This window comes from Scyliorhinus torazame, chromosome 2 (genome assembly GCF_047496885.1).
Source record: "Scyliorhinus torazame isolate Kashiwa2021f chromosome 2, sScyTor2.1, whole genome shotgun sequence".
Classification (NCBI taxonomy): Eukaryota; Metazoa; Chordata; class Chondrichthyes; order Carcharhiniformes; family Scyliorhinidae; genus Scyliorhinus; species Scyliorhinus torazame.
This window is the reverse complement of record NC_092708.1, coordinates 198,664,970-198,683,554: the sequence shown is the minus strand read 5'-3', so window position 1 is coordinate 198,683,554 and position 18,585 is coordinate 198,664,970. Positions and strand designations below refer to the sequence as shown.

At 47.0% G+C, this 18,585-nt stretch overlaps 1 protein-coding gene across 1 annotated transcript in view; it reads left to right on the top strand.

The window, feature by feature from the left end:
* LOC140395008 (flagellum-associated coiled-coil domain-containing protein 1-like) overlaps positions 1-18,585 on the top strand; it is a 98,441-nt gene that overhangs the window by 29,398 nt on the left and 50,458 nt on the right. The window contains 4 exon segments of the mRNA XM_072482321.1: positions 2,722-2,815; positions 10,594-10,655; positions 11,313-11,410; positions 12,577-12,629. Coding sequence (XP_072338422.1) covers positions 2,722-2,815; positions 10,594-10,655; positions 11,313-11,410; positions 12,577-12,629 — 307 coding nt within the window.

Here is an 18,585-nt window from a genome sequence, read left to right as displayed (position 1 = left end):
TTGCAAATTAAACAAATGGAACGTGAGAAAGAATTAAAGCAGCTTGAATACGAAAGAGAGAGAGAGGAAATAAAAAGAGAGAGAGAAAGAGAGGGAGGAAAAAGAAAGAGAAACAGAGAGAGAGGAAAAACAGAGAGTAGAAAGGAAAACAGAAAGAATAGCCCTAACAGAACAAAAAGAAAGAGAAAGGGAGATACAGATCAGGGAAAAAGATAAAGAGAGAGAGTTTGAACTTCAGAAAATGGCCATGAAACATGACAGTCAGTTAAAATTGGCAGACGTAAAGGGAAACGTACAGTTGGCGGATAGTAATGAGGATAGTGAGAAAGAGCGTCAAAGTCGAAGGCTTGGTGGGGATCTATTTAAACATGTGCAAGCATTGCCAAGGTTTCACGAGAAGGAGGTAGAGGCCTAGGTGCATATGAACTAGTGAACAAAGAAAAGTACAGCACAGGAACAGGCCCTACGGCCCTCCAAGCCCGTGTCGACCATGCTGCCCGGCTAAACTAAAATCTTCTACATTTCCTAGGTCCGTATCCCTCTATTCCCATCCTAGTCATGTGTTTGTCAAGGTACCCCTTAAATGTCACTATCGTCCCTGCTTCCAGCACTTCCTCCGGTAGCGAGTTCCAGGCACCCACTACCCTCTGTGTAAAATACTTGCCTCGTACATCTCCTCTAAACCTTGCCCCTCGCACCTGAAACCTATGCCCCCTAGTAATTGACCCCTCTACCCTGGGGTAAAGTCTCCGACTATCCACTCTGTCTATGCCCCTCATAATTTTGTAGACCTCTATCAGGTCGCCCCTCAACCTCCGTCGTTCCAGTGAGAACAAACCGAGTTTATTCAACTGCTCCTCATAGCTAATGCCCTCCATACCAGGCAACATTCTGGTAAATCTCTTCTGCACCCTCTCTAAAGCCTCCATATCCTTCTGGTAGTGTGGCGACCAGAATTGAACACTATACTCCATGTGTGGCCTAACTAAGGTTCTATACAGCTGCAACATGACTTGCCAATTCTTATACTCAATGCCCCGGCCAATGAAGGCAAGCATGCTGTATGCCTTCTTGACTACCTTCTTCCCCAGTGTTGCCCCTTTCAGTGACCTGTGGACCTGTACACCTAGATCTCTCTGACTTTCAATACTCTTGAGGGTTCTACCATTGACTGTATATTCCCTACCTGCATTAGACCTTCCAAAATGTATTACCTCACATTTGTCCGGATTAAACTCCATCTGCCATTTCTCCGCCCAAGTCTCCAAACAATCTAAATCCTGCTGTATCCTCTGACAGTCCTCATCGCTATCCGCAATTCTGCCAACCTTTGTGTCGTCTGGAAACTTACTAATCAGACCAGTTACATTTTCCACCAAATCATTTATATATACTACGAACAGCAAAGGTCCCAGCACTGATCCCTGCAGAACACCACTAGTCACAGCCCTCCAATTAGAAAAGCACCCTTCCATTGCTACTCTCTGCCTTCTATGACCTCGCCAGTTCTGTATCCACCTTGCCAGCTCACCCCTGATCCCGTGTGACTTCACCTTTTGTACCAGTCTACCATGAGGGACCTTGTCAAAGGCCTTACTGAAGTCCATGTAGACAACATCCACTGCCCTACCTGCATCAATCATCTTTGTGACCTCTTCGAAAAACTCTATCAAGTTAGTGAGGCACGACCTCCCCTTCACAAAACCATGCTGCCTCTCACTAATACGTTCATTTGCTTCCAAATGGGAGTAGATCCTGTGCCTGAAGCCTACAGACAAAGGTTTAGAAATTTAAGGAAAGAATTTGGTCAAACATACATGGAGTTTGAAAGGCTCAAACAGAGTAATTTTGATAGGTGGATAAGGGCTTTGAAAATAGTCCAAACGTATGAAGCTCTCAGAGAAATTATGCTTTTGGAGGAGTTTAAAAATTCTATTTCTGATGTAGTGAGAACTCATGTGGAAGAGCAGAGGGTTAAAACTGCGAGACTAGCAGCAGACATGGCAGATGATTATGAATTAGTTCATAAATCAAAGCTTGGTTTCCGACATCAATTTCAGCCTGTGAGGGATAGAAACTGGGGACATGAGAAATACTCAAGCGGTAAAGGTAAAGGTGATCTGATGGGAGATAATAAGGAGAGTGTACCTCAGATTAAAAAAGAAATCCAGGAGGGTGGAAAAGGTGTCAGATCTCTTTAAAGAATTTACCTGTGTGGGTAAAGTTTACTCATGTGTATCAGGAGGAGCAGGTAAAGAAGTCACAATTTTAAGAGATACGGGAGCTAGTCAATCTTTAATGGTAAGAGATGAGGAGTTATGTAGTTTGGGAAGAATGTTGCCAGAAAAGGTGGTAATAATGAAATGAAAATGAAATGAAAATCACTTAGTGTCACAAGTAGGCTTCAAATGAAGTTACTGTGAAAAGCCCCTAGTCGCCACATTCCGCTGCCTGTTCGGGGAGGCTGGTACGGGATAATATATGGAATTCAGGGTGAGAGGAGTAGTGTTCCATTATATAAGGTAAGGTTGGAACACCCCCATATTTCCTTGGTGTGGTCAAGGTGAAATCCATCTGAATGGTGGTGCAGCCTGCTGGGACAGATCGAGGCGCTGATTGGCATCTGCTCCATTGTCTTTTGGGAATACAATTTCTGATCCAAACTGTGCACAGCCCTGGTTGAAACATTCTCAGTAAATGTTTGAAACTTGTGCTTTTCAGAGAGCAGCTGGTCACAGACCTACAAACGCAGATCACTCAGCTGGTGCAGTTACTGGAGCATGAGAGCCTCAAGCAAATGAGCATTGAAAATAGGGTGAGTCAAGGAGTCATCTGCCTGTAGGTGAACACCCGGACAACACTCCTATGTGTCCCAGATTTTGCACTTCAGAGTTGGTGCTGGAGAGTGGAATATTCTATATGTTGTACCTGACTTCCAGTCCCATATGGGGGTTGGAATGACTCATTTAATCGTTTCAAAGTTTCCCATCTGTTGGTAAAAGTAACAGTCACTGTGCATTATCCACAGGAAGGGATATCAACCAGGCCCATATAAGAACAGGTAATGAATGTTTGGTGAATTGAGCCACCTCCGAGTCAAAAAGTGCAGCGTTCAAACTCTGAATTCCAGGCAGTCCTGGCAAGTAGAGAGTGGACCTCCACTTTTGAATGCTTGGTTGACATGCAGTGAGCTACTCGCGTCTGATGGTTGGAGGTGACCCATCCCTTATATGGGTTATGGACCCTCAGTCGATGTAGGACAAATTACTCTTTCTGTCTGCTTGGTAATGTTAGCCTCACTGCACAAAGGATCATAAATACTTCTCTCCATTAGAAAGAGAGAGAGGCAATTAGTTATGTTGTTTGAGGGACAGCATGGGGCCAAGTGAGGAGGCAGGTTTCCATGAAAAACCACAGCTGGTACAGGGATTGGCATCATTCGGCACTATATTTTCACCATCTAGCCAACTGAGTTAACTGACCCATGGATGGGGCATTCACTTAATTAGCCTGTCAGACTGTTAATCAACCCGAGAATTCTTCCATTGCTTCATTGTGTTCTCCAAGATTGTGACAATGTGTAAACAGAGAATTAAAACGGCATTCCCTCTATCCCAAAGCCGATGGGAGAACACACTGAATGAGAATACAAAGTATTATCTGGTACCCAGTTGCTATTTGGCACCCTGAATAAATTGGCATAAAAATCTGTGGAGAAATGTGGTGGTTTGAATGTGGAATCTTGAGATAAGTAGCATCTGTACCTTTAAGGGGAAGCTGGATATACACACAAGGGAGAAAGGAAGACACTGTAACCTCTTCAGTCTGGAAATCTATTGCTCAGAAGCACCAGTCGCATGGACATTTCCTGAGCGGACATTTTGTTCCACTCCCTTTCCAACTACTGGTGACGTCACCTAGTGTATGCAATCATCTGTTTCCTCAACGTCACCGGCATCATTTTAGTCCTGTACATTTGGAGTATAAACATGGATAACTGTAACAATTTATACTCCTGTTTTATAAAGTTTTATCACTGTTTTACATTTCTGGTAAACATTTATATCTACAGTGTTTTCTCGTTCTCACGTTTGTGGTTAAGCATCCCGAACTGGAGAGGTTACAATGGATCAGGATATTCTGGTGGTGTGAGATGAAGTTGGGTGCGAGGGACATACCTGGATTCTAAATATTGGCATCGATCAGTTGGGCTGAATGGTCTGTTTCTGTCTGGAAGTTAAAGATAATGAAAGACAACAAAGATGTTATGTTGGGTTGGTATTGAGCCACACAAGTTTCTAGCTCATCACAATACAGAGAGCCATATCATCATTTACAGCACAATGTATATCAAAACCCATCTGTAGGATTAGGTGACTTCAACTGGGTGATTCAATTGGCTTTCATTCTCCAGACTTAGGGGGCAGTGGATCATAGAATTGTTATGGTGCAGAACGAGGCCATTTGGCCCATTATGTCTGCACCAGCTCTCCAAATGAGCATTATCACTGAGTGATACCACTTAGGGCGGCATGGTGGCACAGTGGTTAGCACTGTTGCCTCACTGCACCAGGGACCACCCTTGGGTAACTGTCTGTGTGGAGTTTGTACTTTCTCCCCCTGTCTGTGTGGGTTTCCTCCGGGTGCTCGGGTTTCCTCCCACAGTCCAAAGATATGCAGGTTAGGTGAATTGGCCGTGGTAAATTGCCCCTTAATGTCCAAAAGATGTGCAGGTTGGATGGGGTTATGTGGATAGGGCAGGGGATTGGGCACAGGCGGGGTGCTCTTTCGATGGGTGGGTGCAGACTCAATGGGCCGAATGGTCTCTTTCTGCAGTGTAGGGATTCTATAAAGTGAGAGATTATCATTCTCCTGCCTTTCCCCTGTAACCCTGCACATTGTTTCTTGGCAACCAATTATCTAATGTCTTCCTGAATGCCTCGATTAAACCTGCCTCCACCACACTTCCAGGCAATGCATTCCAGACTCCAACCACTCGCTGTGCGAAGGAATTTATTCTCATTTTGCAATTGCTTCTTTTGCCAATCACTAGAAATCTGTGTCCTCTCGTTCTCAATCATTTCACGAGCGGGAACAGTTTCTCCCACCTGATTTTGAACGTCTCTATCATACCTCCCCTTAGCCTTCTTCTCTCCAAAGATAACAGCCCCAATCTCTCCAATCTATCCTCAGAACTGAGGTTTCTCATCTCTGGGACCATTCTTATAAACCTCCTCTGCACTCCCTTCAATGCATTCACATTCTTGCTAAAGTGGGGCACCCAAAACTGGACACAATATTTCAGCTGATGTCAAACTCGTGTCTTATATCTGACCCTTATTTACTGGAAGTGAGTGTGTGCGGATTCTTAGTAAGGACAAGACTGAACACCTGGTTGGTGGGTCTGGGGAGAGGGCAGTCGCCTGGGCAGAGGTCAGCATTGGACGAGCAAGTGAGACCCCACTGAGTTGCGATTCCCCATGGCACGTGTGTCACCACCCCCAGCAGCCCCCACACCACACCCCCTCCCCTCTCAAAAGCACAGCCATTTGAGAAAGTTAAGGAAGAGTAACCAGGAACTGTGTCACAATTGATGAGTTTTAACTGTCAAGAAAGGAAAACAGCCTTGACTTTACTATCGAAGGTTAACTGAATAGAGGTCTTCAGGATCAGGGTAGAGCGGGAGATGCAATAAAGAATTTCAAAGGAAGGAATTTCTCTACCCAGAGGGTGGTTGGAATGTGGAACCCACAAGGAGTAGTTGACATGAATCGCAAAGATCTCTTTAAGGGAAAACCCATATAGGCGATGCAAATGAAGAAAATACTAAAAGGGTGGGATGAAGTAAGTATAAGTTGAAGCTTATGAGGAGCATGAACATCTGGGCTGAAGGACTTGCTTCTGTGCTTTAAATTCTACATGAACCTCAATCTGTAGTCGCCCAGAAACTCAACTTGTCCCGAAGCAGATAATCAGATTTATTTTAAAAGGCATCAATGAAAAGCTGATGTTAATTCATTCTGAGAGTTAACAGCACGACTAAACTTTGCGGCAATAGAAACTACAGGTGAGATTCTCCATTTTCGAGACAAAAGGCGGGTTTCTTAGTCAGCTAATGCCAGAATCGGAAAATGCGTTTCTGTCTCCTCCCCACCCAGGAGCAGGTGACCCACATGCGCCAGGAAAGGGAAAAGACTGGTGGAGCACTGCCGGACCTGCGGCCTCTCACCGCAGCAGAGCAGAGGGCCCTGAACCTGGTTGGTGGGTCTGGGGAGAGGGCAGTCGCCTGGGCAGAGGTCAGCATTGGACGAGCAAGTGAGACCCCACTGAGTTGCGATTCCCCATGGCACGTGTGTCACCACCCCCAGCAGCCCCCACACCACACCCCCTCCCCACAGCCCCTCCACCACCACCCAGCCCCCCTCCAATACTACCACCTCCACAACCGCACTCCACCACCACCCCACCACCACCCTCACATCATCCCTCCATTACCACCACCATCAACGCACCCCAATCTGCGATCCAATCATGCGTCGTATCTTGTATCTTGCAAGATCTCCTCGTGATGAGGAAGGCCCTTTCTGCTGTCCCCCAGCCCGACCCCAACCCCAAGTGGATAGCAGCCAGGACGTGGACACAGACAGCAATGGGAGCTGAGATCCGCAGCCCGAGACACCCCACAGCACCAGTCCGGGGAGGACACTGACGTCCCGACACAACTGTCTCCAACACCGTCCACCATCCCAGAGACACTCACCTCGGTTAGACATTATAGTGAAGAGGCTCCTGGGAACTATTTGGTGCACCACACATGTGCTCTGGTACAGCAGGTGGCAGCAGGAACCCCCCAAGGGGGAAATTGGCCAGAGGGTGAACCGACCCCAGGGAATAGCTGCCATCCAGACAGGCTTCGGCCTTCTGGAAAGGGCGGTCCCAAGAATGGTGGAGATGTAGGCACAGAGCAGGGACTGCATGAGCGGGTGTCAGCAACCATCCTGATCCAGCACCTGCAGATGCAGTTGGAGGAGTGCAACTGCCTGCAGCAGCATGAAATGGTGCCAACCATGTATGCCACCCAGACCAACACCGCATGGGTGGCATCCACGGTGGTAGTCACGGTGGCGAAGGTATCGGCCATGGGTCAAGATATCCAAGACCTGGGGCATTCAGTGTGGGCGGTGGCCGAGGCCCAGGCCAGGTCTGCCCTGTCACAGCAGCCATGTACCAGGGCCATCTGGACATTGCAGTAGTGCTCCAGAGCATGGCCCAGTCACAGCAGATCATGGCTGAGGGAGTCGCCGGTATTGCCCAGGCGCTGGGTGACGTGGCACAGACCCAGAGGGAGGTGGTCCACTCCTTGTGCTTTATGGCCACGAATATTGAGAACCTGATCAGGGTGGATGTGGGCCTCTAGGACTGGCAGTGCCAGGTTGTGGTGGAGCCTCAGGGGTTAGCTCCACTCGCACCCCCCGGCCCTGAGGAGTAGCCCTGGGGCTTTCGGGCATCCCAAGGGAAAAAGAGGTGATGGGGCCCCTACCGATGACTCCCGCAAGGGAGGTGCCAGAACACTGCAGCACCTTGGACTCCCCCCTCTTGTCCCTGGTGCATCTGATGGGCAGTGGGCAGAACTGGGTGACTGCATGCCACCTGGGATGCCTGAGCAGCAGCTGGGCCCATCCAGGCCCGGTCGCCCCAGAGGTCGGCTGCCAATGGGGACCCAGTTCACAAGGCGGGAATCACAGCAGGCCTCCACTCCTGCTGTACCGTCTGGGGATCCACCTAGGCATAGCGTTAGGGCCCATGAGGCCAGAAAGGTAGACACCAGGGACACAAATCTGTATATAAATGTTCACTGGTGTACAATAAACACCTGCCTCGGTGCTCTGTCAGAAGGTCGTGAGGTATGGGCAGGCTTTTGGGTAGACATAGGCCATGGACTCCAGTTCAGCCAGCACTCACCGCTTTGGTGCCCCAGCCCCCTGACTCCCCCCCCCCCCCCCCCCCCCCCCCCCCCAGCTCCATCATCCCCACCTCCGCCACCCCAAGGGCTCGGTGGGACTCTGTGATGGAATGGCCAGCTCACATGCAGGGACCACGCAGTTTGATGGTGGAAAGGGCTACCGTGGGCAGGAGACAGATGATGCCAAATGGAGCGAAGCACCAGAGCTCATCCAGAGTGGGTCGTCATGGACCAGACCCGCTATTACTTCCAACCTAGAGCCTGCATCCTGCAGTGAGGCAGGAAGGAATCACAGAGGGAGTTTCAAAGCGGGGGGGGGGGGGGGGGGGGGGGGGTGGCACAGGGGTGGTGGGTGGTGTTCATGGGAAGGGGTGTACGGCTGGGTGGGGGTTGGGGCAGTGGAGGGCGGGGGTGGGTGGGATGGGTTGTCTGTGTCAAAGGCCAACCCTCTATTCGGTAAACCTGGAAGCGGTTAGAGTACCCTGTGCACGTCGGCCCAGGTGCACACGTGGCCTCTGAATTGGCATCACCGGCTACAGCTGCAGTGGATTACCCCTGTCACCCAGGAGCCAGACCCTCAGCTTTGAAGGGGTCAGGAACTGTCAAATATGCCAGTATGAAGGCGTCATGCACACTGCCCGGGTATTGGTCGCAGACGTGCATCTCATGGTCACACATCAGCTGCACATTCATCCGATTGGTTTCTGAAGAGTGGCCTGTCCTGGGCGAGTGCTCATAGAGGGACATACATACCGTCAATCTCCCCTGGACTGGGGGCATCTCTGAGATTATGGCATATCCCACTGCCCAGGTGTGGTGAATGTATTCACCTAATGCATGATACTGTAACCTATGACCTGGAAGTGGTGATGCGAGCTGCTTTCAGGTATTGTACTGTAACCCCGGTGGGCTCCGCCTCTGGCTCCGCCCTCACTGGGGCTATATATAGATCAGCCACCTGTGGGTGGCACTTATCTGCACAACCGACTCTGGTTGGCAAGTTCACGATTAATAAAGCCTAATGTTCACTCGCTCTCTCTGCCTCTCGGTGAATTGAAGGTATATCACCAGGTATCCTGGTGGGCTTGGTCTACATTGAAGTGGATGTATTGTGCCGACCGGCCATATACGGCCACCGTGAGGGCACAGATGCACCTGTGCACCAAGCTCTGTGAGATCCCAGACAGATCCCCACTTGGCACCTGGAAAGACCTCTTGGCATAAAGGTTCAGGGTGACTGTCACCTTGACAGCCACTGGGAGTGAATGTCTTCCCCCAGTCTTCCGCAAATATGCCACAGTGTCCCCTTGCTCAGCCGGAGTCTTCCGGGGCATGCTCAGCCGGCAGGTCCACGAACGATAGGCACTGCCGGTATATACAAGGCCTGATGCGGTGTCTCCTTCCCACATCCTCCTCGGTCAGTTTGGCGGCCGGCTCTCCATCCTCACCGGCTGCCTCCTATTTCTTTGGGACAGGCTCTGCTGCTGCAGGGTCCTCCTCGAACAGCTCCAGCTCATACAACCTAAGTGCATCCCCAAGGGCTGCGGCGACTAGGATGAAGGTACCATTCCTGGTTGGATTCCAAAGTCCATTGTCTGTAGGGGGTGAAAGTCGGACATGTTAGCATGGTGCATACACCCGTGCCCAACCAGGTCCAACAGGCCACATGGTGGCCTTGGTCTGCACTGCAGACCCTGCCCCCGCATCTCCCCCTCCCTCCCCCACCCCCACACCGACACCTGGCCATTCCCCCTGGCACTATGCCTTCCACACCCCTAGCCCCGTGGGGGCCTCTTGCTCTGGTGCCCATCCCTGCTGCCAGGAATACCAGTTAGCTCTCCCCCAGGTGACTTCCGCTATCCATTCCAGGGGCAGCACGGTAGCACAGTGGGTAGCACTGTTGCTTCACAGCGCCAGGGTCCCAGGTTCGATTCCCGGCTTGGGTCACTGTCTGTCTGTGTGCAGTCTGCACGTTCTCCCTGTGTCTGTGTGGGTTTCCTCCGGGTGCTCCGGTTTCCACCCACAAGTCCCGAAAGACATGCTGTTAGGCAATTTGGACATTCTGAATTCTCCCTCTGTGTATCCGAACAGTTGCAGGAATGTGGCGACTAGGGGCTTTTGACAGTAACTTCATTGCAGTGTTAATGTAAGCCAACTTGTGACAATAAAGATTATGATTACTATAGTAGGACCGGTAGCTCACGGTCGCGCCTCTGCATGTCCTCTCTCCCTTATTGACGAAAGCACCTGTTTCCCAATTTTTAAAATCGCAGTGAACCATGCCATCGGGAATTCCTCCTGGTGGAGGCGGAGCATTGCTGAGGCCGCGGAGAATACCAGGCCCGTTAATGATATGCGAACGGCGTTTACTGTATGTGCGGAGGAGAATGCATTGACGCCGCTGTCGAGGCTCTCCGAGCATGGCATTCTGGTGGGCACCCAGCGCTGGCCACGATTTTGGCTTCATGACCAATTCTCCACTCAATCTTTCCCGATTTCAGCGTCGGCCAACAGAGAATATGTCCTACTTTGTTGAAATTGTGCTGCCAACCCTGCTGGAACATAAAATACTTGGAAATGAACTGCGGATTCAGTGAATAGCATCTCACCCTGAATGTTATTGGTTCCAGTTTCAGAATGAAGGCAGGGAGGCGAGCCTGAAGTTGCAGAGACTACACGAGGAGGAACTGAGGTAGGACAGTAAATAACTGTGTGTGGTTAGAGCGAAGGTTTCTTTAGCTCAGTTGGCTATGCAGCTGGTTTGTGATGCAGTGTGAAGCCTGCACACGGGTTCAATTCTTGTCCTGGCTGAGGTTTTTCGTGAAGGCCCTGCCTTCTCAACCTTGCCTCTCGCCTGAGGTGTGATGATCCTCAGGTTAAATTACCACCAGTCAGCTCTCCCCCTCAAAGGGGAAAGCAGCCACTGGTCATCTGGGACTATGGCGACTTTACCTTTACCTAGTTATTCTAATTTCAAACAATACAATAATAATCTATTGTTGGGTGTGTGGAGGGTATGTGGGATGTTATTTGCTATGCCTAACCTGGAAGTGGTGACTGGCAACTGGAATAGGAAGGTGTCTTGCCTTGTCCAGTCTTCAATCTGACCTGTATCATATCTACCATGGCAATATGCTAGCAAGTCAACTCCAATGCTTTCTTTCTTGAGGACTCGGACTGATTCTCACAGCAGCTGCAATTGCCTTTCAGAGCTGGAGGGTGACTTGCCTTGGTGAGTTAGCCATCCTGCCAAGGGAAACATGTCAATGTTGCTGATCGCTGTGATGGAGGAAGGGTGAAAAGGGCTAAGGGGGTCAGTTCTTTCTCACATGGATTTACTTTATTTCAGAAAAATTGCGGAGATGCATTCAACTGAAATCGGGGAACTACAGAACACCTTTGCAGAGTTACTGGAGGAAGAGAGGCTGAAAGCAGAAAATAGATACTGTAGGTCCACTTCATGCTGCTCAACAAAGTCGAAGTGGGGTCATTCAGCATTGTTTCATTTCTGGTCTTTCAATCTCTTTAAAAGTTAACAAAAGACATACTGACCAATTAACTTTGTATCTTAAAACATATAAAATAGGAACAGGAGTAGACCATTTGGCCCTTTAATCCTGCTCTGCCAGTCAACGTGACCATGGCTGATCTTCTTTCTCAACACCATACTCCTGTGCTCTCCGCATATCCCTCAATGCCTTAGAGTCTAGGAATCTAGCGATTTCCTTCTTAAATATATTCAGTGATTTGCCCTCCACAGCCTTCTGTGGTAGAGAATGCCACAGGTTCACCACCCTCTGAGTGAAGAGGTTTCTCCTCATCTCAGTACCAAATGGCCTACCCAGTATCCTGAGACTGTGACCCCCTTGTTCTAGACGCCCCCCGCCCCCCCCAGCCACAGGAAACAGCATCTCTGCATCCAGTCTGTCCAGCCATGTCAGGATTTAATGGGCACAATCCTATGGCCACGCTGCACCTGAAAATAAAAGCCTCGAGATGTTGCAATGCAAAGGGCAGGATCACTTTTTGGCAAATCTGTATATCAGAGCGAGACAGCTCATCTCATTCTATCAAATGTGCAGATTCCTGAGGTACTTGAGTCTTTGGGATTCATCCCCTTAGCCTTGGAAATCTCAGGCGAGCGCCGTTCAACACTGGTCCCCACAAACTGGGGATCGGAGGCCCCACAGGTCCATGGCTTTTGGGCAGGGTGGTACCCTGGCACAGCTGGTGCCATCTGGCACCCTGGCAGTGCCCTCTGGGTGCCAGCATGGCACTGTCAAGATGCCCAGGTGGCACTGCCAGCTGGCATGGGTACTTCTGGGGTTCCAGTATATGTTGACGCCAGGAAGGGTCTGTACATAACAGCCCTCATGCATTGATTATCATTCACAATGCTGTGGGATGTTTCCACGGATAAGGTCATGATGTTAAAATAATTAATATTTGCAGTGGAACTAATGAATTGAGTCAGTAACTCGCTGCCTCATACTTGTGCTTTCTGTACCCGGACCAGCCTGTTTAATGTCTTATATATGCTTCATTTGGCACCTGGATTTATTTAACTCTGCGACCCTGAGTGAAAATAAGTCCTTTCTCCTTTTACACCTTAGCTGAATTGAAGATTCAGTATCGTACTTTACAGGCGTCGTTTATATCTTTTAAGGTAAGGCAATCGTTAACTTGGTGTTTTTGAAAATTCATTTCCGGGATGTGGGCGTCGCTGGTTAGGCCAGCATTTATTGCCCACCCTCTAGCTGCCCCTCAAAAGATGGTGGTGAGCTGCCTGCTCGAACCACTGCAGTCCCTGAGGAGTAGGTACACCCACTGTGCTGTTGGGGAGAGAAAACAGGTTAACAGATATGGTATTATAGGTATTACGGTACCTGATAGGCTAAAACACCATTGGTGGAAACTGTATGCTTTCTATTGGCTAGAGTGTATGATAGCTCAGCCCTGCAAGGCGGGGTATAAGAACCCGTGCCGCCCCAGCAGCCTTCATTCTGTACCTGAGCTGCTGGGGGAAACATCTAGCTTATTAAAACCTTCAGTTGGACTACAACCTCGCTTTAGTGGTCATTGATCGTGCATCAACAGATTATAACAATAACGAGCAACATTTGAACTTGTGTAGCACCTTGCCATATTGAAGTGTCTCGGCTGAAGGCAACATATTACTTTTGAGGTACAGGAGAAGAACTCAAAGCAGGAGTAGACCATTGGGTCTGTCCGTAAACACAGTATATCTGCCAACGCGTCATTTCTCAGCCAAATTCAGTCTCACTTGCGACCTCACAAGAGGGCTCTTAAATCTCGGAATTTTTCTCCTGTTGCTACTTGGCAGTGGGCAGGCAGGAGTCGTGTACGGTGGGGACGCTGACTCTACTGATTGGTTACCTAGTTACAGAGGCAAGGCCCTGAGCTGTGTGTTTTTGATCGGGCCTTCAGTCCCCCCAACAGCTTCCTAAAAAACAGTGCCCGTCACCTTTTAAGAAGGGAAAGGCTGGAGATAGGTTACAGGCTGGATTTCTAGTGCAGACTCTCTCTCTCTCTCTCCCTTAGCTAAATTATTACATAAGCCCCAGGGATTTGTCTTAAATCTTGGCTTCATTTTTAAACTCCTTCATGCTCCCTGACACTCCACCAAGCTTCATCACTTCATTCCACTGTCATGTGAGAGTACCTTTAAGAAATGGGTGTTTATAAATGGGTGTGTATATAAATATCTGTAGTAAGAGTACCTTTAAGAAATGGGTGTTTACTACTGCAATGATGTCAGAGAGTGGGCGGAGCTGGGCTGTCAGTCAGCTTTTTACTTTCATTTTTGAGCAGGCTGCAGGGTGTGTTTTAGTTTTGTTTTCAGTGTTGGAGCTGAAGCCAGACCAAGCAGGTGTATTGCTGTTCTCTCTGCCATCAAAAGACTATCTCCTGATCATTTGGTGAATTCAGAATTATAAATATTCTCAGTAGTGAATGTAAACCTAATGTGCTTCCATTAAAAGGTGCTTTTTAAAAAAAAAGTCTTGTGGATGTTAAAAGGACAGCTTACAGATTACTTAGTATTGCATTCTTTGGGGGTTGTATTTGAATTAATGGTTGCTAAGATGTTCACTGTATTTTTTAAAAAGGTTAACTTGAGTTCATAGAATAAACATTGTTTTGTTTTAAAAAATACTTTTCCATTTCTGCTCTACCACACCTGTAGAGTGGGCCATATGTTCCCCATACCACAATCTATTAAAAGTTGTGGGTCAGGTGAACTCCATTATACTTTGGGGTTCTCGAAACCCTGGCCCATAACAAATTGGGGGCTCGAGGGGGAGAAAAGTCTATCTATTGGATTGGCTTAGTGAACTTAAAGACAGTGAGGGGTGAACATATTGTGGTTGCTTTTCAGGTGTGGTATTCTAGTTTAAGTGGGGAGTGTATTGTGGACAATGGCTCTTTCAGAGGCTCTGAAGCTTTTGGGGGTGGAGACGGTCACACACAGTACATTACGGACAGAGACTAAAAGCAGGCTGTTAGATTTGGCAAAAACAGTGCAATTAACATTGCCTGACAAAATGCGAAAAGATAAGGTAATTTTGGCGGTGGCAAAGCATTTAAAGTTGCCTGAGATACAGTTTGACTCATTGGAAATGGCAAAAATTCAATTACAACTTAAACGAATGGAACATGAGAAAGAATTAAAGCAGCTTGAATATCAAAGAGAGGAAAAAGAAAAGAGAGAGAGCGGAAAAAGAAAAGAGAGAGAGGGGAAAAAGAAAGAGAAAGAGATAGAGCGGAAAGAGAAAGAGAGAGAGGAAAAAGAAAAGGAGAGCGAAGAAAGGAGAAAAGAAAGAATAGCCCTAGCAGAACAAAAAGAAAGAGAAAGGGAGATACAGATCAGGGAAAAAGATAAAGAGAGAGAGTTTGAACTTCAGAAAATGGCCATGAAACATGACAGTTAAAATTGGCAGATGTAAAGGGAAACGTACAGTTGGATGATAGTGAAGAGGATAGTGAGAAAGAGCGTCAAAGTCGAAGGCTTGGTGGGAATCTATTTAAATATGTCCAAACATTACCAAGGTTTGACGAGAAGGAGGTAGAAGCATTTTTCAATTCATTTGAGAAGGTGGCTAAACAAATGAAATGGCCACAGGACATGTGGGTATTACTGATTCAAACAAAGCTGGTAGGTACGGCTAGTGAAGTGTTTGCATCACTACCGGAGGAGGTATCTGGGACGTATGAGGAGGTGAAAAAATCCATCTTAGGTGCATATGACCTAGTGCCTGAAGCCTACATACAAAGGTTTAAAAAGTTAAGGAAAGAATTTGGTCAAACATACATGGAGTTTGAAAGGATCAAACAGAGTAATTTTGATAGGTGGATAAGGGCTTTGAAAATGGAGCAAACATATGAAGCTCTCAGAGAAATTATACTTTTGGAGGAGTTTAAAAATTCAATTCCTGATGTAGTGAGAACTCATGTGGAAGAGCAGAAGGTTAAAACTGCGAGATTAGCAGCAGAAATGGCAGATGATTATGAAGTAGTTTATAAATCAAAGCTTGGTTTTCGACATCAGTTTCAGCCTGTGAGGGATGGAAACTGGGGACATGAGAAATACTCAAGTGGTAAAGGTAAAGGTGATCTGATGGGAGATAATAAGGAGAGTGTACCTCAGATTGAAAAAGAAATCTAGGAGGGTGGAAAAGAAATGAAAAGTTTCAAATGTTTTCACTGTAATAAACTAGGCCATGTAAAGTCACAGGGTTGGTGGTTGAAGAAAAGCACTGGGAAGTCTGATGTGGCAAAACAGGATAAGACAGTGGGGTTTGTTAAAGTGCTAAAGGAAAGCCCAAGTGAAGCGAAGGAGGTGCAAAAGATTGTACAGCCTGATCAAGAGGTGATTGAGAAGAAGGTGCCAGATCTCTTTAAAGAATTTACATGTGTGGGTAAAGTTTACTCATGTGTATCAGGAGGAACAGGTAAAGAAGTCACAATTTTAGGTGATACGGGAGTTAGTCAATCTTTAATGGTAAGAGATGAGGAGTTATGTATTCTGGGAAGAATATTGCCAGAAAAGGTGGTAATATGTGGAATTCAGGGTGAGAGGAGTAGTGTTCAATTATATAATGTAAGGTTGGAAAGTCCAGTGAAGAGTGGTGAAGTGGTAGTAGGAGTAATAGAGAAACTACCTTGTCCAGGAATACAGTTTACCTTGGGTAATGATATGGCTAGATCGCAGGTGGGAGTGATGCCTACTGTGGTTGATAAGCCAGTGGATAATCAGACAACTGAAGTGTTGAACGACGAATATCCTGGGATTTTTCCAGATTGTGCAGTAACAAAGTTGTGAAGTCACAGGTTAAGCCAAGAGGAGAAATCAAAGAGTGAAGATAACGTTGAAGTACAATTATCAGAAATGATTTTTGATCAGATGGTTGAAAATGAGCAAGAACAGGTGGAGGATGAGGCGGATATTTTTAGTTCAGGAAAATTGGCGGAGGTACAACAGAAAGACCTAGAAATAAAACTAATGTATCAGAAAGCATATACGGAAGAGGAATATACCAGACCAAGCAGATCTGGCTTCTCTCTGGCTGTTCTCTCTGCCATCAAAAGACTATCTCTTAATCATTTGGTGAATTCAGAATTATAAATGTTCTCAGTAGTGAATGTAAACCTAATGTGCTTCTGTTAAAAGGTGTTTTTTTTAAGTGATCTGGGTGTTAAAAGGACAGCTTACGGATTACTTCATGTTGTATTCTTTGAGGGTTGTATTTGAATTAATGGTTGCTAAGATGTTCACTGTATGTTTTAAAAAGGTTAACTTGAGTTCATAGAATAAACATTGTTTTGCTTTGAAAAATACGTTTTCCATTTCTGCTCTACCACACCTGTCGAGTGGGCCGTGTGCTCCCCATACCACAATCTATTAAAAGTTGTGGGTCAGGTGAAGTCCATGATACACTTTGGGGTTCTCTAAACCCTGGCCCATAACACCACCTTGATGGTCCCTCAGGTCCTGCCCTCTGCATTCAGTTCTCTGCAACCCCTCTGCTTTTAAATACCTTTCCTTTAATGTGCCTTTAATTTCTCAACTAGCTCTTTATCTTTAAATGTTCCCTTTTACTTGGCCCCCACTCTTTTGCACACTTCAATGTAAAGCACTTAGCGATGAGACACTGCATTAGGAGTGAGATAGAATTGCAAATTGTACTGTTCGCTATGTATCTGTTATTCTGCATGACCATTTGTTATCTTCAATTATTTCATGATATTGCAAATGAAAGTAATGATTGACATTGATGTTTGAGATCTTTACATTTTATGGGTAGGGAGTATATATATTGTGAGACACAAGTACCACAATTGTCTGGTATAGGCTGTATGGATCAGAGGCTCTTTACTTTTTTTTCCCACTTGCAGGATGTGGGCGTCGCTGGTTAGGTCAGCATTTATTGCCCATCCCTAGTTGCCCTTCAGAAGGTGGTGATGAGTTGTATCCTCGAACCGCTGCACTCCCTGAGGCGTGGGCACACCCACAGTGCTGTTATGGAGGGTGTTCTAGGACTTTGACCCAGCAACATTGAAGGAACGACAATATATTTCCAAGTAAGGATGACGAGTGACTTGGAGGGGAACCTCCAGGTGGCAGTGTTCCCAGGTATATGGGATATAAGAACATAGGAAGTAAATTGAAAAGTAGGATCTCAAAGGTAATGATTGCAAGATTATTACCAGTGCAATCTGCTAGTCAGAGCAGAAACAGCAGGATATATTGGATGAACAGGTGGCTGGAACGATGGTATAAAGGGGAGGGTTTCAGTGTAAGGAAAACTTAGAATGATTAAAAATGGAATGCATGAAGCATTTGGAATCAGTCAACAAACTGATGCCGCAAATCGAGGTAAATGGATATAATCTCATAGCCATTATGGGAACCTGGTTACAAGGAGGACAAAGCTGGGAACTTAATACTCAGGGATATTTGACCTTTTGGAAGGACAATTGGGGAAGGAAAAGGTGGTGTACTTGCGGTGGCAGCCGTGGAGTGAGTGATCGCAGTCTTCGTGGCTCCCCCTCGAGGTGGAGTTTTGCTGTTGAGGTGCATGAGCACTGTAGTGTACTCCATCGGTGGGATGGTTTATGGCTTACCAGACGAGGGGTGTAACAAGTAAGAGGCAGCAGCTTGAGCTAAAGTTTATTTGAGGTGCAACATAGGATAAGGGAAGTAGATCTTAACAAAATATGACAGGATCTGGCCACGGTAGACTGGAAAGAGCTACTTGTGGGGAAACCTACAGAAGAGTAGTGGGGGAGGGGATATTTAAAGATGAAATGGGGAGGGTACATGCCCAATATGTTCCCCCTACAGTAATCGCAAGGTGTAACAAATCCAGAGACATTCAGGATACGATGAGAAGGAAAAGAGAGGCTTTTAACAAGTATAAGAGGAGCAAGTCTGCAGAGGCATTAATGGAGTACAGAAAGTGCAGGATGGCGCTTAAGAAATCAATTAGGGGTGCAAAGAGGGGATATGAGAAAGCTCGGGCTGGTAAAAGTAGGGAAAACCCCCAAGATATTCTATAAGTATATAAATGGGAAGAGGATAACCAGGGAAAGGGTAGGGTACA